The 20,125-nt window shown below is 30.6% G+C and overlaps 1 protein-coding gene across 11 annotated transcripts in view; it reads right to left on the bottom strand.

Annotated features, from left to right (window-relative positions):
* Positions 1–20,125, bottom strand: part of LOC134696050 (probable phosphorylase b kinase regulatory subunit alpha) — a 62,371-nt gene that overhangs the window by 3,744 nt on the left and 38,502 nt on the right. For 5 of the 11 annotated variants that reach the window (XM_063557602.1, XM_063557606.1, XM_063557604.1 and 2 more), the window contains 11 exons: positions 19,114–19,161; positions 15,691–15,732; positions 14,290–14,512; positions 13,426–13,501; positions 12,097–12,174; positions 11,481–11,557; positions 10,737–10,815; positions 9,590–9,719; positions 7,947–8,045; positions 2,773–2,876; positions 1,315–1,473 (listed from right to left, as the gene is read on the bottom strand). In XM_063557602.1, coding sequence (XP_063413672.1) covers positions 1,315–1,473; positions 2,773–2,876; positions 7,947–8,045; positions 9,590–9,719; positions 10,737–10,815; positions 11,481–11,557; positions 12,097–12,174; positions 13,426–13,501; positions 14,290–14,512; positions 15,691–15,732; positions 19,114–19,161 — 1,115 coding nt within the window. Of the gene's footprint in view, positions 1–1,314; positions 1,474–2,233; positions 2,305–2,772; positions 2,877–7,946; positions 8,046–9,589; positions 9,720–10,736; positions 10,816–11,480; positions 11,558–12,096; positions 12,175–13,425; positions 13,502–14,289; positions 14,513–15,690; positions 15,733–19,113; positions 19,162–20,125 lie in introns of all 11 variants that reach the window. The other 6 variants (XM_063557612.1, XM_063557610.1, XM_063557611.1 and 3 more) reach the window with 4 other exon arrangements.

Genomic DNA, 20,125 nt, shown 5'->3' on the forward strand with positions numbered 1-20,125 from the left:
AGACTCTAGGATAGAATCCTTCTGGAACATTGTTTAAAACCCCATAAATAAGATATCCTCCTTAAAACCTACCATTGATAAAACCTTCCAGACTCTAGGATAGAATCCTTCTGGTACCCTGTTAAATGCCCCAAAGCTAAGATATCCTCCTTAAAACTTACCATTGATAAAACTTTCCAGACTCTAGGATAGAATCCTTCTGGTACCCTGTTAAATGCCCCAAAGCTAAGATATCCTCCTTAAAACTTACCATTGATAAAACTTTCCAGACTTTAGGATAGGATCCTTCTGGTACCCTGTTTAATGCCCTATAGTAAGATATCCTCCTTAAAACTTACCATTGATAAAACTTTCCAGACTCTAGGATATAATCCTTCTGGAACCCTGTTAAATGCCCCAAAGCTAAGATATCCTCCTTAAAACTTACCATTGATAAAACTTTCCAGACTATAGGATAGAATCCTTCTGGTACCCTGTTAAATACCCCAAAGCTAAGATATCCTCCTTAAAACTTACCATTGATAAAACTTTCCAGACTCTAGGATAGAATCCTTCTGGAAACCTGATTAAAACCCCATAAATAAGATATCCTCCTTAATACCTACCATTGATAAAACTTTCCAGACTTTAGGATAGAATCCTTCTGGTACCCTGTTAAATGCCCCAAAGCTAAGATATCCTCCTTAAAACTTACCATTGATAAAACTTTCCAGACTTTAGGATAGAATCCTCCTGGTACCCTGTTAAATGCCCCAAAGCTAAGACATCCTCCTTAAAACTTACCATTGATAAAACTTTCCAGACCCCAGGATATAATCCTTCTGGAACCCTGTTTAATGCCCCATAGTAAGATATCCTCCTTAAAACTTACCATTGATAAAACTTTCCAGACTCTAGGATAGAATCCTTCTGGAAACCTGATTAAAACCCCATAAATAAGATATCCTCCTTAAAACCTACCATTGATAAAACTTTCCAGACTTTAGGATAGAATCCTTCTGGTACCCTGTTAAATGCCCCAAAGCTAAGATATCCTCCTTAAAACTTACCATTGATAAAACTTTCCAGACTTTAGGATAGAATCCTCCTGGTACCCTGTTAAATGCCCCAAAGCTAAGACATCCTCCTTAAAACTTACCATTGATAAAACTTTCCAGACCCCAGGATATAATCCTTCTGGAACCCTGTTTAATGCCCCATAGTAAGATATCCTCCTTAAAACTTACCATTGATAAAACTTTCCAGACTCTAGGATAGAATCCTTCTGGAACCCTGTTTAATGCCCCATAGTAAGATATCCTCCTTAAAACTTACCATTGATAAAACTTTCCAGACTCTAGGATAGAATCCCTCTGGTACCCTGTTTAATGCGCCATCTAACCGTCTCCTCCTTAACCACTGTCCCTGTCTATCTGTATCCGTTGTAATATCTTCCTCTTCAGTCTCAGGCTGACTTAAAGCATAATCTAACATCTGATAAAATAACATGTCATGAATAACAACAAATCACCTCCTTTCCATTACTACAAATGACAATCCAACACCAACTTCTCAGGACTCACATCAGTTCAACACCCTTGAATCTTTACAATTAATATTTATAGAATAACTAATCAAAATTCAAATTAAGAAAAATATTCAACGAGTGACCAAACAAAATGTCGAAAATGGGGTAAAAACTCTTATTTGGCATTGAAATTAGAAAGAGCATATCATTTGGAACATGTATACACTGTGTACTAAGTTTCTAGTCGATTGGACTTCAACTTTATCAAAAACTGCCTTGACCAAAAACTTTAAACTGAAGATGGAAGGATGGACAAACAAACAAACAGAGAAATGAATGGACAGACGAACGAATCAACGAACCGACACACATACCAGAAAACATAATGCTCATAAATGGGGTATTATAAAATTTCTACAGTAAAAAGAAATATTAAATTTGATGAGAAAACAGATGGATTATTTTCTTCCTTTGTTTTTCAGTCATTACAGGGAAAATCAAAAGAACAATACTAGTGCTGGTGCCAACAAAACTACTAATAGTATGACATTATAATGAATAAGCCTTCAACTGCACAACAACAAAATACCACTTGAATGCAAGAGTCAATTTATATTAAGATTAAATTTATTGTTAACTTGTTCTTATTCCAGAATATGCATGAAATATTTTCCACTGTACAGATGGATTTCTAGACAAAGACATGATAATGAAAGAATGACTTACATCACTTGTTAATTTCCTTACTGTATCTTCCCTCACAATACTCTCACCAATAGAGAAGAATTTGCTATCACCTTTGTCAGAGAAACAGAAATGTGTAAGAGAAGAATACAAACATTCCATCATTGAAAAGCAAAAACTTCCAAGACTAGAACACTCCTCATGCCTGCCATTCAAACACACCAACAAATAACATATGCTTATTCACCAAGAGAGAAATTAAGGTTGAAACATTCTAACAATCAACAATTTTAGCTTTAAATAATTAAAGAAAAATATGCATTTCTCTAACAAAACAAGTTGAACCTATCTTGTACAGTTAAATAATTTAAAAAATATCTAATTAATTAAACAAGAAATTGTTTCTCTGATCAAGGTACCCATTTGTTTACTTGGAGGTTCTCAAATAATTACAGGTACATGTTAATTTCTTCAAAAGTGCTTCATGTACCTACAAACTTAAACTACAAGAATTCCAGATTGAATTGTTAGAACATTTCAACATTATAGAAAATGACAAAAGTTTATATAAGTGTTAAAACCTTTTTTTGTGGTGATTTACTGAGTCTGGCGAATTGGTTAGCCTCTTCTTGACTTTTCTTGGATTTAACACGTAAACAACTTTCATCTTCATGTTCTGAATGCACTAAAAATAAAAACACATGCAAAACAAGGTTAAATATGCAATGCATTCCACAATCAAACACTCTTTCTGGGATTTAAGTGATTATTATTTAGCAGAACAACTTTTGTACTAAAAACAAAGCATATCAACTCAAGCAGCTGATTAACAAACTTCTTATCCCAGTTAAAGTAGATATATATCATCAAAAACTGACAGTCTTACGCCAAATTTTTAACTGAAATATTGCTGTTTATGTGTTTAGCCTAAATTTATATATTTCAACTTCAGTAGAACACGTATTCTACATAATGTAAATTCATATAAAAATATAAAATACCCACATCATTTTGTATAGTATGAAAGTATAAGCAGGGTAAAAAATATTGTATACTGAGAAATTATACCTTTAATAAAACAAGTATGAAAATTACAAAAGCACCATGTGTGCAAAAGCCAAGTTGCAATCTTTAGGGATTTGTTGCTGGTTACCTTAAGTAGCTATTACCTTAGGTCCTACAACAGCAAACATTTTATCCACCTGCTTTATAACCTTGAACTTGGACTGCAACACCAACAGTGCTGTTTGTTTTCTCATGTGACATTACCAAATCATATTTGTAACAAAATTAAACAAACTGACTTTAGGTTTCAAAAGTTAACATATGAATTCTGGAAACCCAAATGTTGTCAAAACTTCAGCCTCCAAAGCTGATGTAACCTTAAAGTTCGACCTATTCACATAATGAACCCCAAAAATTATAGAATTAGGTTTGGAAATCGTTGAACATATAATTCAAAAGATAGCATCAGAAAACAAAAAGTTATAAAATTGAGAATGGAAATGGGGAATGTGTCAAAGAGACAACAACCCACCATAGAACAAACAACAATGTTGATTTGACAAAATCTGTATGTTATTATATGTAAAAATATCTTTCTGTGTACCATTTACTTGGTTTTATAAGAAATAAAGAATCTGAAAATTTAAATCTGACAACAAAATCAATAGTCCTGACTCTTCTTTTTCTATGAAGCATTATCATGTTAAGTGTGGTCAAGATATTTCAAATGGCTAAAAAGATTATGTATTGGAACTGTAATAGTGAGGCCTAGACATCTGGACAACTTTCTTTTGGCTTCTATATTACCACATACTCTACCTCTACTTCATACTTAACCAAACAGATGATTTTAATGATGAAATAAAAAGTTTGCTTGATAAATTATCAGTGATATCATTAATTGTGGACAATGAACTTTGTTTTTCAAAGGATACTGCCAAAAAAATGGGGTGGATTATTAAATTTATTAGCCAAAACAAAGAAAGTTACCTATATCAATGATAAGGTATTTTTAATAACATATAACACGAAAAAATATTTACAAATAACAAATCAATTAAAATTTGCATTATTTCTCAGTATACAATAGTCTGATGTCAAGTTTATAAGGAATCAATGCAATTAACGGAATAAAACCAGCAACAAACCTGGGTAAGCTAAAAACAGCAATTCACCAATGCTTACATTACTTTTAATGCATAAGGATCACACAAACAATAAACTGTTGTTGAGCATATTAAAAAGTTTTAATGTCAGATAATTATTATGGAATGTAAATCTGCAAAATTAGCACTATAAATTCTCCCTGCATATTTTACAGGTGTATCACATGATTTTGCTAAATTTATACAATTTATCTGACCTCAGTTGAAGGAACATAATTGCCTGAAGTAAATCACTGAACATGGTCATGTAAAATGCAATATTGAGCATCTAATCATTAAAATCTTTGTTTATGACCTATGCTATGTAGGGTATAGAACCATCACCAAAAAGTTTATAGCAGACTGGCAGGATTAACCCATGTAAACTGTAGCCAAAATAAACAGATAAAAAGTCCCCTACACAAAAATACCATTAAATATTGATAAATAATTTGTTAACTGACACAATTTAAAAATCTGTTCTTAAATTGTTTGATGGTGTTGTATATGTATGCAATGCTTGTTTTTACAAGTCTCACAAAGATCACAAACTTATTAAACTGATTCAGTCTTATTTGCAAGGGGTAATAACTTCTAATTATAGAATATGTAAGCATATATATTTTGACATTGAAGTGTTAATCATTACCTTTAATTATTGTTAAATAGTAAAAACTTCACACCGTTACTCATGTTTAATTGTTAACACTTTCAGAAATAGCAACTGGAATTTTATTTTCCATTATTTCTGTGACTTTACTAGCAGTATATATTAGTACACTTGTGAAAGTTCATCATCCAATTGGATAGTCAAGGTCATTATACACCCCTTAGTAGTAGTATCATCTGAATACATATCATAGGGTATGATTTATAACTTCAATGAATTTCTAGCCATCAATTTCTAATTCTAGCAACAACAGAGAGTGCTGTTTACAGATAAAAGAATCTAGTTCTTTCTGATTCTATGATTGTAAGGGGCACACAATTCTATGATAGTAAGGGGCATAAGCAAGATGTTGTTCTATATGATAATACGAAAGATGATGAACTTTTACTTGTATGTATATAATGTCTGTGTGATATTGATTAGGGAGAGTTAGTAATATTTTGGGATAAAACATGAAAATGGAAGTCATTGTTATCACAATATATTTTTATGACATTTTTTACATCTGATAAACACACTGATTTGTTAATACAGTTGGTGTTTTATTATTCCGTAACACATCAAATGTGATGTATATGTGTGTGTGTGTGTGTGTGTGTGTCCTGTAAATTATATTTACTCACGCCAATCATCATGTCCTTATGAAAAATTATTGATAGAATGAAATCAATGAAAATTTTAGAAATAAAACATTAGTTGAAATTTGATAATCTTGTTGGAAGGTACATGAAAACTGTTCATTTACAAAAAACTTACTTAATTTTGCACATTTTCTGTGCTTGAAATTAATAAGAACTTACTGTTTTTTTGTCATTTCAGAATTTTTTTGTAAAATGACAGATCTTGATTTTATTCACTATTTCTCTAGACTTCTGGCAATTGAGGCTACGAAATTTTGTACCAGACATTTATATTTTGTTTTTCGTTAAAAACTCCATGTTGACATCTAGATCAAAATATATATGGATATTTGTGTAGCAGCCTTGTAATTGTCTCATTAACAAACATCCATTTTTTTGATTGAGTTAAGTCTGCCAATTGATATTTTATCGTATGTTTTTCTATGTTGTGATGTTATGCTATTGTTTCAGAAAAAGGGAGAAGGTTTGGGCCCATTAAAACGTTTAATCCCGCTGCAAATGTTTGCACCTGTCCTAAGTCAGGAATCTGATGTACAGTAGTTGTCGTTTGTTTATGTAATATATACGTGTTTCTCGTTTCTCGTTTTGTTTTTATAGATTAGACCGTTGGTTTTCCCGTTTGAATGGTTTTACACTAGTAATTTTGGGGCCCTTTATAGCTTGTTGTTCGGTGTGAGCCAAGGCTCCGTGTTGAAGGCCGTACTTTAACCTATAATGGTTTAATTTTTAAATTGTTATTTGGATGGAGAGTTGTCTCATTGGCACTCACACCACATCTTCCTATATCTATATAATGTCTTTTAAGAAATGTACAAATCAATAATGGAAACAAACCATGAAAATTTAGTTCATTAAAATTTAAATACTGAAAACAGAATAAACCCTAAATTATAAAAGCAACTACAGTCTTAGGTTAAAACTGTTTCACAACTCAGAAATTCCCCTTTAAATAATAAAAACATAGTTTTTGAACAATATCAAAACATAATTCATGTCCCATTTTGACGATTTTTTTCTGTGAAACTCGTAAATATGTTTAAGTGTTTTGATATTTACAAGTACATATTTGTACATGTCATTACTAAAGAATCATTATTTATATATAATTATTGAAAAAAAGTATATTTTCTCCTATTAATATTTTTCATTATCTTTTAAAGTCATGTCCTTCAATGTATAAATTGTAAATGTATGTCATACTTATTGCAAGAAACTTAAAATTTAAAAAAAAAATAGGAAAATTTATAGAAATATGCTTGTATATGAACATATTGAGGAGTTTTTCAAATGATGAAACACTTTTGACCTTTAACTGTAAATATATAAAAATTTAAATGATAATCAAATTTTTACCTGAAGGTGCTGAAAAATTGTTGATGTAAAACAAATATAATTTATATGATAATACATTATGATGATAATAATCAGTCATATAGACAATAAAAACAAAAGAAGAATGTGTCTGAAAACATGAATGTCCCTGCTCCAGCTTTGCAATTTTTTAGGTTAAAAGAGCCATAACCTCGAGAATGAATCACAACACAAACTTTGAAATTTGTCTTTGTGTTGTGGTTCTGATCATTGTGTATGACTTTCATAAAATATGTTAGAATACTGAAACGAAAACACTTGCAATTTATCAAGCTATAAAAGAGCATAGAAAAATTAGTGATCTATTGCCCAAATTTGAATTTGGTCTGCTGGTTTTGCTTCTAAGCATTGCTTAAAAGTTTCAAAAATTTGGATGCATGAAACTTAAGTTGGAGTGCGGAAATGAAAAAAATGCAATTTTCTATGTGATTAAGAAACACAACTTTAGAATCATGATTGACTCACTGCTCAAATCTAAACTCTGTTTGTCAGTTTTGGAACATAATATTTTGAACTTATTTGTGTACGAGTTTCATGAAAATTTGGATGGCAAAAATTAAGAAAGAGTGTGAAAACCAAAATTGGGACAAATAAACAAAGAAATAGTACTGGGTAAATTTTAAAGGCTATCATTTAAATAAAACAGGAAGTAGCCATGACATGCAAAAATTAACCCCATTTAGACATTGACAATAATTCCAGGCTTCATGTATAAAATAAACATTTAAAGTATTGTCAAACAGGAAGTGACTGTCTATCAGATCTGAAAATCTCAATATGTTTTTCACAATGTTTTAAAAAAAAAGTTAAAATATAAACATTGTAATCCTTTTTGTGCGGTTTAAATGATAAGTAGATCCCTACCCATACCACAATTATCATGACAAGTGATTATTAAAGAGACATTAAACATTAAATCTTACCTGCTTTGATTATAAACTCTTTTCCACTTAGTATATGATGGAGTAATGTTTTCATCTCAAATGGACTCAAATTAAGGAGATGGTCTGAGGCTTCATCTCCTACATTAAATAAGGTACATAAAAAGTAAAATAACAAAGAAACCTTAAACACTGAAGAAAATTCAAAACAGAAAGTTCATAGTCAAATGGCAAAATCACAAGTTCAAACACATTAAACCAATGGATAACAACTGTTATATTCCTGACTTTGTACAGGTATTTTCTTATGTCAAAAATGGTGGATTAAACATGTCACATAGATATAGGAAGATGTGGTGTGAGTGCCAATGAGACAACTCTCCATCCAAACAACAATTCAAAAATTAAACCATTATAGGTTAATAATATTCATTAAAAAACATAACTATACCTGTAAGCATCAAAATACTATATATTCAAAAATAGACAAGCTTAACCAACATGTATTTGAATGTAAAAATTAATCATTTCAAGTAATTTTTATCTTCGATGCATTCAGGATCAGTTTTATGAAATAGGGTTACTGTCTGAAGAAGATTTTTTTCGGGTTTAATTAGTATCCAGTTCAATTGGTTCAAGTTGAGATTTTCTATCAAATATCACTTTCTGAAAAATAAGCAATCAAACCACCTCCACCATGTATTAATAAATTCACTTTGTATCAAATTACCCTTGCCGTGACTGTCAAAGTGTTTGATAACAATAGTATAAATCTATAAAATTGTGTTTGATCTCATCTAACTTTTGTTGAAGTTTGTAAACACATACCACTAAAGTGAGCATATTCCAATATGTGTGGAAATATGCATTTGCAAGACAACTTTCCCATAACCTTTTTAAAAGAATCTAAGATTCCATTTTTACCTTGGTCTCCCAAAAATTCTGGTAATTCTTCTGGCGAGATATCTTTAAATATGATATATATATATATATAAAAAAAAATATTATGCCCCATTTATGGGCATTATGTTTCCTGGTCTGTGTGTCTGTTCCTTCAGCTATCTCTCCATATGTCCATTTGTTCGTCCATCTGTCTGTCCAGTCATCCATCCGTCGGTTCATCCGTCTGTCCCGCTCCAGGTTAAAATTTTTGGTCGAGGTAGTTTTTGATGAAGTTGAAGTCCAATCAACTTGAAATTTAGTACACATGTTCCCTATGAGAGGATCTTTCTTATTTTAATGCCAAATTAAGAGATTTCATCCCACTTTCTTGGTCCACGGAACTTAGAAAGTGATAGTGTGGATGGGGCATCCATGTACTAAGAACACATTCTTGTTCATATCGTTCTATCTGTACAGTCATAACTGATATAAACAAGAATGTGTCCCCAGTACACTAATGCCCCACTATGTTCAGTGGACCAAGAAATTGGGGTCCAAACTCTAATTTGGTATTTAAATTAGAAAGATCAGGTAGACATGAAAACATTATGCCCCTCTACTATTGCAGGTGAGGCATAAAAACCCTCTGAAACACTTTCAAATCCAAATTTTGGATGGTTTCATTTTCTTTTATATCATGAATTCAGAAATTATTGAGATGTTTTTATCAATGCAAAAAATGTGACAGTATCTTTAAACTTGTTTTTGTTCATTGACCTCATTATTTAAGAATCAATACAAACCTGAACATTTGAGAGTTCTTGCCAATTCTGAAGCCATCACTTGAATTATAAGACCAACCCTCAACCTCAACATTTCTTTAAATAACTTAGGTTCTGTTCTTATAAACATAGCTAGATATATCAGCAACTCCTGAAAGATATTCATTTATACACTAATATTGAGTCTTCTAATCTATCAAATATATTTCAAAATTTGAAGAAACAGACAGTAAGGTAATATAACAAACTGTAAAGCTGTTCAATCTAGACTTGTTTAAGGTGGTACCCAACACCTTGACTAAAATTGGTTTGGCTCGTTTAATATTCATAAAATTTTGAATAAATATTTACTTTGACCATCTGACAAAAATATAAAAATTTCAAAAAATTTGAACCAAGCATTTTATCAGAAAAATTACACTGGTTATATAGCAGTTTGGGAAACACTAATTTTGATCATTGAAAAGCTTTTTATTCCCTTACAACACAACGTCATTAAAACGTTTAGCTGATATTACAGAGTTATCTCCCTGTAGTGTTAGGTACCACCTTAATAGCTTCAAGTTCAAATTTTCTTGCCTGGCAATCACCTTGGAATACAAAACAACATTCCAACATTTCATCCAATATTTAGAAGACCCTTATTACAGTAGCCTAATACTGATACCAACTTAACTTATACCTTCTTGCAGATAAAGTATCTTTCAACCAAATATGCAACAATTTATTTATGAAATTTCAGACATTGTGACTGTTTTTAGTTAAGAAAAGATCCATGATTCAAAACTATTCATCTTCTTTGTTTTTTTAACTCTTTCAAGCTCTGAGCCATTTCAATAAATATTGATTGTATATTTTTGTACATGTAGGAGGGGAGTAGGAAGCGTGCTGATCCCAAACTTAAAGACATGAAATCCTGAGGTCCTGAAATTTAAAGAAATTTAAATCCTAACATTCTAAAATTTGAAAAAAGAATTCTGTCAATAAATTGCACATGAAAACTAGTTGCTTAACATTCAAACTTTTATGAAAACATCACCTGATCAATTGTGTATCAAATCTATCGAAACTTTCAAATTAGATTTCTGAATGCAGTATTAATAGGTATTTATTTAGAGTTGTCTAATAGGCACTCATACCACATCTTCTTATATCTATATTCTCTAACCTGAGTCAAGGAAGCTGTACTTAAATCTTCACCATAAACCTCAAATATAATAGCTGCTAATTCATCAGGTGGCAGGGGTCTGAAAGTATATTGTAACTTGTAAATTCAATTAGTATTCTATATCTTTTAACAGCAATATATTATTTCTGTAAAGGTTTTGAATTTGGTAGTGATAGTAACAACTTAAGCAAATATATTGTAGGCATACCTCTAATTAATGAAATCAGTGAGATTTAAGGTAAAAACTATAGACATCTTAATTGATAATACCTGGAAAAAGTTAAATTAAATATACTTCAAGTACAGCAAAAATGTGAGTGAATTTCAATATTTCTAAATTTACCTCTAGGCAATTACAGTACCTATTTTGATAGTGTCTTCCATCTGTACCTTGTATGTTAAGATGGAACAGTTCTTGTGAAGAATACTTACGTTTGCTGACAGATTGTCTGATCTTATTATCTTAAAATCATGGGAAAATAGTACAAGAGATGTCTTTTATCTTCATTGCTCTAACATCATGCATACCCGTAGCCAGGGGGGTTCGGGGGGTTCGGACGAACCCCCCCTTGAAAACTAATAAGCACTGTTCAAGTCGATGTTCTGTTCGAATTGTGACTATTAAAGTCGAGTTTGTGAGTCAAACAAACCCCCCTTATGAAATTCCTGGCTACGGGCCTGTCATGTCTAAATTTCTTTTTTTCATATACTCTGAGGAACTAATAGGTAGAGTAGGTAACTTACGCTGTAATAACTTTTTCATTGACTGATGGTAAACCTACTGACAACTGTTTCTGTCTAACTAACAAATCTGTAGCAGACTGGAAAAGAAATGGTAAATATAATGATACCAGTACCAACTCTTAGTAACTTATTTCATTGAAATCTATTACCGATAAGTAAAATTAATGAACCCCCCTTAATCCTGGATTGAGCCCTGCTCTTTTAAAAATATCTGGATCTACACCTGCCAATTTTAAATATAAGTTAAATTTCCAAGGGGCATAACTCATTGGTTGACACTGATTTTTCAAAATTGTTAAAAACATTGCTGATATAAACCTTTTAAATAAATTTGATAAAATATGGAAAGATGTTTACATGTGAGTGCGCTTACAATGAAATTTTCAATAAAAAATAATATTTCCAAGGGGCATAACTTTTTCAAAAATAACTGATCAGCACTAATTATCAAACTTGTCTGAGAAATTGCTGATATTAACTTTAATGAACTTTGGTTTAAATCATACATATCAGAGAGCTAAAGAGACTGGCAGGACAGACAGATAAGACGCCTAGAATTTCTATGTCTCCTGCAATGCACCATGTGGTGGATAATAAACAATCAAAATATACTTACTAAGGCCAGTTCTTCCACTCGTTTCTTTAACATTCCAGCTGTATGTCTAACTAACCACCATTGTTTCCAGTGTCCTGCCTAGAAATAAATCAGAAAACATAATTATAGGAAAAGAGATACAAGATGACTTTACAAAAAGCTAAACTAAACAAGTTTTTGAATAATTCACCTTTGGACTTTATGAACATAATATAAAACCAATTTAATTCATGGTTGAAAACCTTTCAGTGCCTTTAAAGATGAATAACAGCAACATACATTGATAAATACATTTTTTTCCCTATCATATATTTGTCCCTTGAACATCATTCCCTTTTCCTTTCTTTTCCAACAAAAATATTATATACTGCAAATTCAGAAATTACTGCAATATTTTTATTATCAACAAGAATGTGTCCAAAGTACATGGATGCCCCACTCCCACTATCCTTTTGCATGTTCCATGGACCGTGAAATTGGGTAATAATCTAATTTGACATTAAAATTAGAAAGATTAAACTATAGGGAACATATGAACTAAGTTTCAAGTTAATTGGACTTCAATTTCATCAAAAACTACCGTGACCAAAAACTTTAACCTGAAACTCCCACTTTCATGTTTTATGTTCAGTGGACCGTGAAATTGAAGTAAAAAGTCTAATTTGGCTTTAAAATTAGAAAAATCATATCATAAGCAACAAGTGTACTAAGTTTCAAGTTAATTTGACTTTAGCTTCATCAAAAACTACCTTGACCAAAAACTTTAACCTGAACGGACGCACAGATGAACGAACGGAGGCACAGATCAGAAAACATAATGCCCCTCTACTATCGTAGGTGGGGCATAAAAAATTTTATGCAGATATTTCCTTAAATCACAATAATCAATCTCACATTTTTGTCCATTTTTAAATACATGGGGAATGTGTCAATGGGACACAGATGATGCCCTTGTTAGCATTAAGAAAGGACAATTTTAGCTCAAGAATATTGTAAATGTGACATTACCCAAATTCGTACTTGATCTGTGTTTTGTAGTTATAGGCAAAAAAATCTCATAACATTTGGTTCAGGCAAACTTAAGCTAGAAAATGGAATAGATGAATTCAGCATTTTTTTCAAATATAAAGGGTCATAACTCTAGAACGAGAAAAAGGGGATGCCATTAAACTTCAAACTTGATCTTGTAATAAGCATTGTGTGTCAGATTTATATCATTTGATCAAGGAAAACTAAAATTAGAGAATGAACACCAATTTCATTAGGTACTTTATGTCCCCTTCACTTCCACAGGGGCATAACAATCACACTGATAATTGCATGCAAAAATTGTGAATCTACATTACTCACCTTCTCATACAATTCTACAAGTAATTCTTTAAGTGTACAGTCTTTACCACCAACTTCTGTTTTCCAATTAGGACCACTGTAAAATAAAGTAGTAGACATTATTTTTACAATACAGTTGTAATTTAAAGGACTACACATCAATTTTATAAAATAAAATCTAAATAGTGCCAAAAGGTTAACAATCCCATTAGACAATAATAAGATTTATTAAAATTTTCATTGTTTTTTTAAAGTTTAAAGCAGAGGATGGGAGAGACCAACACACACACAGATTGATTGACTCATCCTATAATGCTGCTTTTAAAAGTCAGAGGGGTATAAAACAAATATCTGATGAAATAAAAACTTATCATGGTCTGTATTTTATTATCCATGAAAATTTAAAAAAAAAATATTACAATTTGATCCACAAAATATCATTCAATAAACATATGAAAACAATTTTTTACCAAATGGATATATTCTTAAAGGTAAATGACAAACCAAACTTGCTTTAGTTTTTTTTATGGTTTACGACATTGTGTTCAAAATGAAACAACCTCTAAAGTGTTCATTTAATTTCTGCAAATCATTTTATGCAGTAATCAAGATAACATTGTAAATAAGAAATGGCCAATATAAAAGTTCCAGTTTTTGAGATGTTTCGGCCAATGGCCTTCTTCAGTTCTTTATTTTTCCTCACAACTACATGGCTGACATCACATTTGTATAATCAACATGTAATGTCAGCCATGAAGTTGTGAGGAAAAATAAAGAACTGAAGAAGGCCAATGCCCATAACGTCTCAAAAACTGGTTAATTGATACAAGAATATAAAGTTTGTTCCCCATGGAATTTTAAAAACAACAATATAAAATTACTCACTTCTTCATAACAAGATAATGTATAATATCAGCTTGTTCATGTAACACTTCAGTCTGATTCAGCTGGTCTATTAACTCCTGTTGGTCTACACTCTCTTCATGTGTAAAGCCAAACTTATGACGTGTTATGATTGGAGAACCTACAGGACTTGGTGCTCTATCACATTCCTGTGGCATGGGATGTAGACCTCCCTTTAAATGATGTAACAAGTGGTCTTCACGCTCTGTAATAAGAATAAAATCAAATTTACAGTAGTGCAAATATATAATTGTATACTTGGATATATTTAATCACAGTTTTTTTATGAAAATATTCTAATTTGTTATTAAGAACTTCTTTCTGGTTTGACTGTGTTTTTTAAACATGTATATCATGTATATATGCATAAGACTTTGATTGATTTTTGACATTTAAGGTGGTACCTAACACTACAGGGAGACAACTCTATGAAGCTTCTCAATGACCAAAATGAGTGTTTGTCAAACTGCTATATAACTAGTGTAATTTTCAAAAACAAAAAAAATATGTATATTTTTGACAAAGGGTCAAAGTCAATACTTTGTCAAAATTTTAAGAAAATTAAACAAGCCAAATTAATTTTTGTTAAAGTGTTTGGTACCACCTTAAATATGAAATAAAAGATGCTATTTGGTCTGTTTTGTAGGGTTCTTATGACAATTCTTCTTTTTTCTTCTTTTTTTAACAATTACAGACTATCAGCTGAAAATATTTCAACCTGAAATAGGTTACAGCTGATTTCCTAATACTTGCAAAGTAAAACTTAGCAAGCAAGCTAACCAAAGTTTTACTCTCCATGCATTAGGAAATTAGCTGTAACACATGTATTGATATTTACTTTATTAGGTCCATTTTTATCCAACACCACTCATATATCGTTTTAATCATTATTATACAGATACATTAGGTAGTAGCATAAAGAATTTGTGATGTTTTTCTTTTCTTCATGTAATAAACAAATTTCAATCATTGCAGACTCTTGATATATAATTAATAATACTCTAAACCAACTTATTTTCGCAGATACTTTATTTCGCATTTTACCCTTTGTAGACCACTTCACAGCTATTTAATTTCACAATTTTTGGACTAACTTGTTGAAGTTAAATAAGAAATGATCCAAGTTTAACATATTCGCAACAATTTATATTCGCATTATTTTTCTATTTTCAAAACTCACCAAAATAAATCACTCGCGAAAATAAGTTGGTTTACAGTAATAATGAAATAAGTCTATTTATCAGCAGTGGTTATGTTTTTTTATGGTTAGATGATGATTTTATGATATATATGTGATTCGCAATGGGAACAAACTCAAAACAAAACTCAAGTGCTCTTAGACAGACAAGGTGAGCTCACAAAACAATAACATACAAAACATACCATCGTGTGGCGAGGAGGGATCACCAGGACTTGTGCTGCCATCTGTTAGTAAAACCACACAATAGTTAATATAACAGTTAATTCAAACATGCTCAGTGTATAACACAAAGAGACTGCAAGATCACATTAACAAATTTTGACCAAACTTTTGGTTGTAAAGTTTAGACCTATTGCCCTTCCCATCAATCAGTATTTTTTTCCAGTTTAATTCAACACCCTTTTTTCACTGATACTTCTTCAACTTAATGACCAAAAAATATTTGTAAAAGTGTCAAGCAATTATTTGAATGAGAACATTAATTACCATAATGTATCCAAAAACTCAGTTTTAAATAAGTTAACTTTGATGTCATACTGGTAGTCTCATTGTTAATTTCAAATCTATATCCCAAAACCAATATAAATCAATCTTTAAAACCATTAAAATTACATTCATATGCATTTACACATTTCAAAACAATATCATATTTGACCAAAACTTTGTAGCAGAATCAATTTAGAAGCCAACCAACATATGCTCATTGACATATTCTTTTTATCACTTTTATTTAGATATTTTACTCTACATCTATATTCATCTTTCCGTCATACATTTTGCATAATAATCTACAGAATACAGAAACTTTTAAGACATATTATTATTTTTTAAAAGCTAGACATAATCAAGTTATTGCAATCTTGTGTAGTAGATTCAAATATATATAAAAACCAATAAAAACACAATCAGATTCTTGAATAAATATGAAAAGTATCTTTTAAATAATTATACCTGTTTACCTATACCTATATATAGCATGCTAATTTCTGAATATTCGATTACATGGCTAAACCTAAGGGAGACTGAAATAAAACTATATGTGGAATTTAAAATAAAGATAAAAAGATCTAACACTGACATGTTTTTTACTACAAAAACCAATTCATATTTTGCTCTATATTTGAGGGATATTTTTCAAATTCAGATGATATATTCCCTAGAAACTTAAAACTTATTCTTTTGTTTTTAAAAGATGTCTAATAAAACAATATCAGATTGGGTTCAGGTTCAAAAATAAACTTATCACATCACATCACACATACCATTGACTATTGGGGAAACAATGATTAGAGACAGTAAAACACATGATATACTGCTGGTAATTGTTATGAATGAGCTGTTTTATGATGAATGAATATCATGTGAAATGTTAGAAATATATATCACTATAATACATGTTAAAACATGCTAGGTAAAAAAAGAAAATTCAATACTGTGCCTTAACATTTAATCATGATTCTTCATTCAATAATAAAAGCTTACAGCTATCTATATAGAAAAAGCAAATACAACCTTTAACTTACAACGATGTGATCGATTGATTGTTGGTGTTTAAACAAGTCTTAACCATATCAATTATGTAAAAAGCTCCTAAAATCTACCAAAGCTTCTTTATACTCAGTGTTCTAAACTACTTCAGGGAAAAAACTTGTGGAAACATCAATCCCACAGGACTTTATATTGGTCAAAACTTTTGACTTAAAAAGTGAATCTCTTGGCTGTAGATGAGAATCTATTACTTTTTTTTAATATGGTCGACAAAATATATTACTCTTTTGGATAAAGAAAACTAACCACAGACAATGTAGTTTTCCGGCCACTGACACACACACAAAATTTAGGAAAAATTTTGCATAGACTCTAACAACATAAGAAATTCTTATAGCCCTGATGGCAATTTTACAAGCCTGCCCTGGTGGTCCTGTGGCCAAGCAGGAAGACTTATAAAAGGACTAACTTCTTTCTTTCATTACAAAATCAATAGATCATACTATAATCTGCCTTAGTGATCCAATATTACATGCAGTTCAAAGATTGCCTGTGAACATTCAAAAACAATCCATCCATCCTTTCATCAATCAATCATTCCATGGAATATGTAATAAAAGTAAAACAATCTGAATTCATGCAATCAATCAAAGTGTGTTTTGAGGGGCAGAATCAATTTGCGCCAATTGCAGATTTAAAAAGGTATTAATTGCGCCACTCTCTTTTATTTTGATGGTATTAATTGCGCCAATAAATGAAATGAAATTGCGCCACATTTACCTGTTAATATTTTTTACCTATATCATACATGTTGTGCCTATATCAAGACAAGACAAGATAAGACAAATACTTTAGGAAAGTCTCACCCTCAGGTCTCACCACTTGTTACATATAAAATATACAGATATATAATTATTTTACAATCAGTCTCCAGAAATTAGAACGTCAAATTTTGAGATCTTCGAGCATAAGAAAAGCAACCAATATGTTTTTGAGCGACCTTCAAAATAATAAATTAAGAGATCTTCAAAATTGAAGAAAAAAATTTAGAAAAGAAAGATTTAAAATATTTGCCTATGTATAGAGAGAGAAGAAAACTGCGTCCGGATGATGACTTTGTTTTGTGTAATGATCCACAAAGTGGAATAATTTTATTAGGATGCGAGGCTATTTTGTGAGTACAATGTAAGAGGATTTTTTTGCTGATGGTACGGCCTAGTCAATCATTTAGTTGTTCTATAAAAATAAATAAAATTTGCGCAATTAGAGGATTGTTTTATTGGCGCAAATGATACCTATAGTTTTGAAAATTAGGTGGCGCAAAAGAAGTATTGGCGCAATTAAGTTGTGGCGCAAATGAGTTACTTTATGGGGCAAAAAGATATCGCCCGGCCCCGTTTTGAGAGCATTCAATTACAGATATACAAAAATACCTGCAAATGTATTTAAACAATATTGAATAAATACAAATTTCGTTTTTCATGTGTTTTTTATAATTTTGGATGAAAATATTATACAGCAAAAAGAAGTAGTTGAAACACTATTGACAAATAATTGAAAAAAATTATAATGGTTCCACGGAACCCCGTGCCTCCCCAACTTTTTCTATTGTCTATGTTTCAGAGTGAATGTAAGACCGCTATGTCTTGCTTTTGCAACAAAAGTCACAGACTCAACAAAAATAGGAAACAATTTATTAAAAATAGGTTGAATGTTGACCATAGCCGAAATCTACTAAGAACAGAGAGTTATTTTAATTTTGAGTTTATTAATTATTCTAGAAAATTTATGGTTCAAACATAGTAACTGTAGTATTGTAAATGAAGGTAGGGAAGCTCTCTAAGTAAAGTACATTTAAAAAAGATTCAAAAGAAGCACTGTAAAAAAAGGTCTATATACTAAATCTGTGAAGAATCATTCTAGTGAAATTAAGGCACAATAAAGGTTGTAAAACAAGATACCGTAAATTCAGAAATTACTGCGATGTTTTTATTTTGCAAAAAAATGCAACAGGGTTATAATCGCAATCATTTAAACTCACATTTGGATTTTTCTCAATATAGCAAAACTTAAAATCACAAAATCACAATAATTTCTGAATTTACAGTACTCTTTACCTGTGGAAGTTGACCCCATCTGAAATCTTTTCAAATGGTCTTGGAGTGCTCAAGAAAAAAATATGTAATATCTAAGCACTCGTTGTGCATTTCACATTATAACTTAGAACACAAGATCTGTTTTAAAGTTTTATTTGTGATTTTTTATAACAATATTTGCATGATATATGTATCCACTTAATGATGATGTGGTACAGTACATTTCATTGTTTTAAAAATCACCAAACATAAAGTAACTTTGTAAATTTATTTCTTCCCCTGCACTGCTTTACACAGATTAAGGATTATTGTAAACATGATAATGATTAAACTAATAAACTTGTAAATTGGTAAAAAACAAAAAATAAAAAAAAATAAAAAATGAAAACTTATATTATGCAAGATTCAGAAAAAAAAGTCTTAAAGCTGACATAAAATAATATCCCCTCATTTAAGATAAAAATTGAATATCATGCAAAAATATATTGTATTTTTCTACCTTTTTATGTATGTTTCTATTCTATTTTATGAATCCATAATAAAGCAATTTAGCATTAAATCATATTGTAAAAATAAGCAAATATGGTATTGCCTAATCTGAAATTATTTATATTTCAGCCTCTTTACCAATTTCACTTTTGAGTTTCAGGTCATTGAAAGCCAGCTCTAAATTAGCTCCAAACTATGTATATCATTTACTTTTAAATGCATTTTTTCTTACTTGCAGTAAATTATTAATTTTAAGTGTGAAATTTATATTATGAATTATTATGGATCAAAAATAATAAATCTAAAAGTAACTGAAATCAAATTTGATTATATATCTGGATTATAGAGTTGCAAATAAATTTGCTACAAGTTTTAACAACCACCATGCTGTACTTGTATAATGCTTATAGCTTAAACATAAAATCTTAATCTGTGTAGTTTGAAACATATTAAATCTGATTTTGATCATCTTGTGCTGAAATCAAAACAAATTTACAAAAAGCATTGCTGAAAAAATGTTTTGTAAATAAATAACAAAAGCCAA

This window comes from Mytilus trossulus, chromosome 14, assembly GCF_036588685.1.
Source record: "Mytilus trossulus isolate FHL-02 chromosome 14, PNRI_Mtr1.1.1.hap1, whole genome shotgun sequence".
NCBI classification, from domain to species: Eukaryota; Metazoa; Mollusca; class Bivalvia; order Mytilida; family Mytilidae; genus Mytilus; species Mytilus trossulus.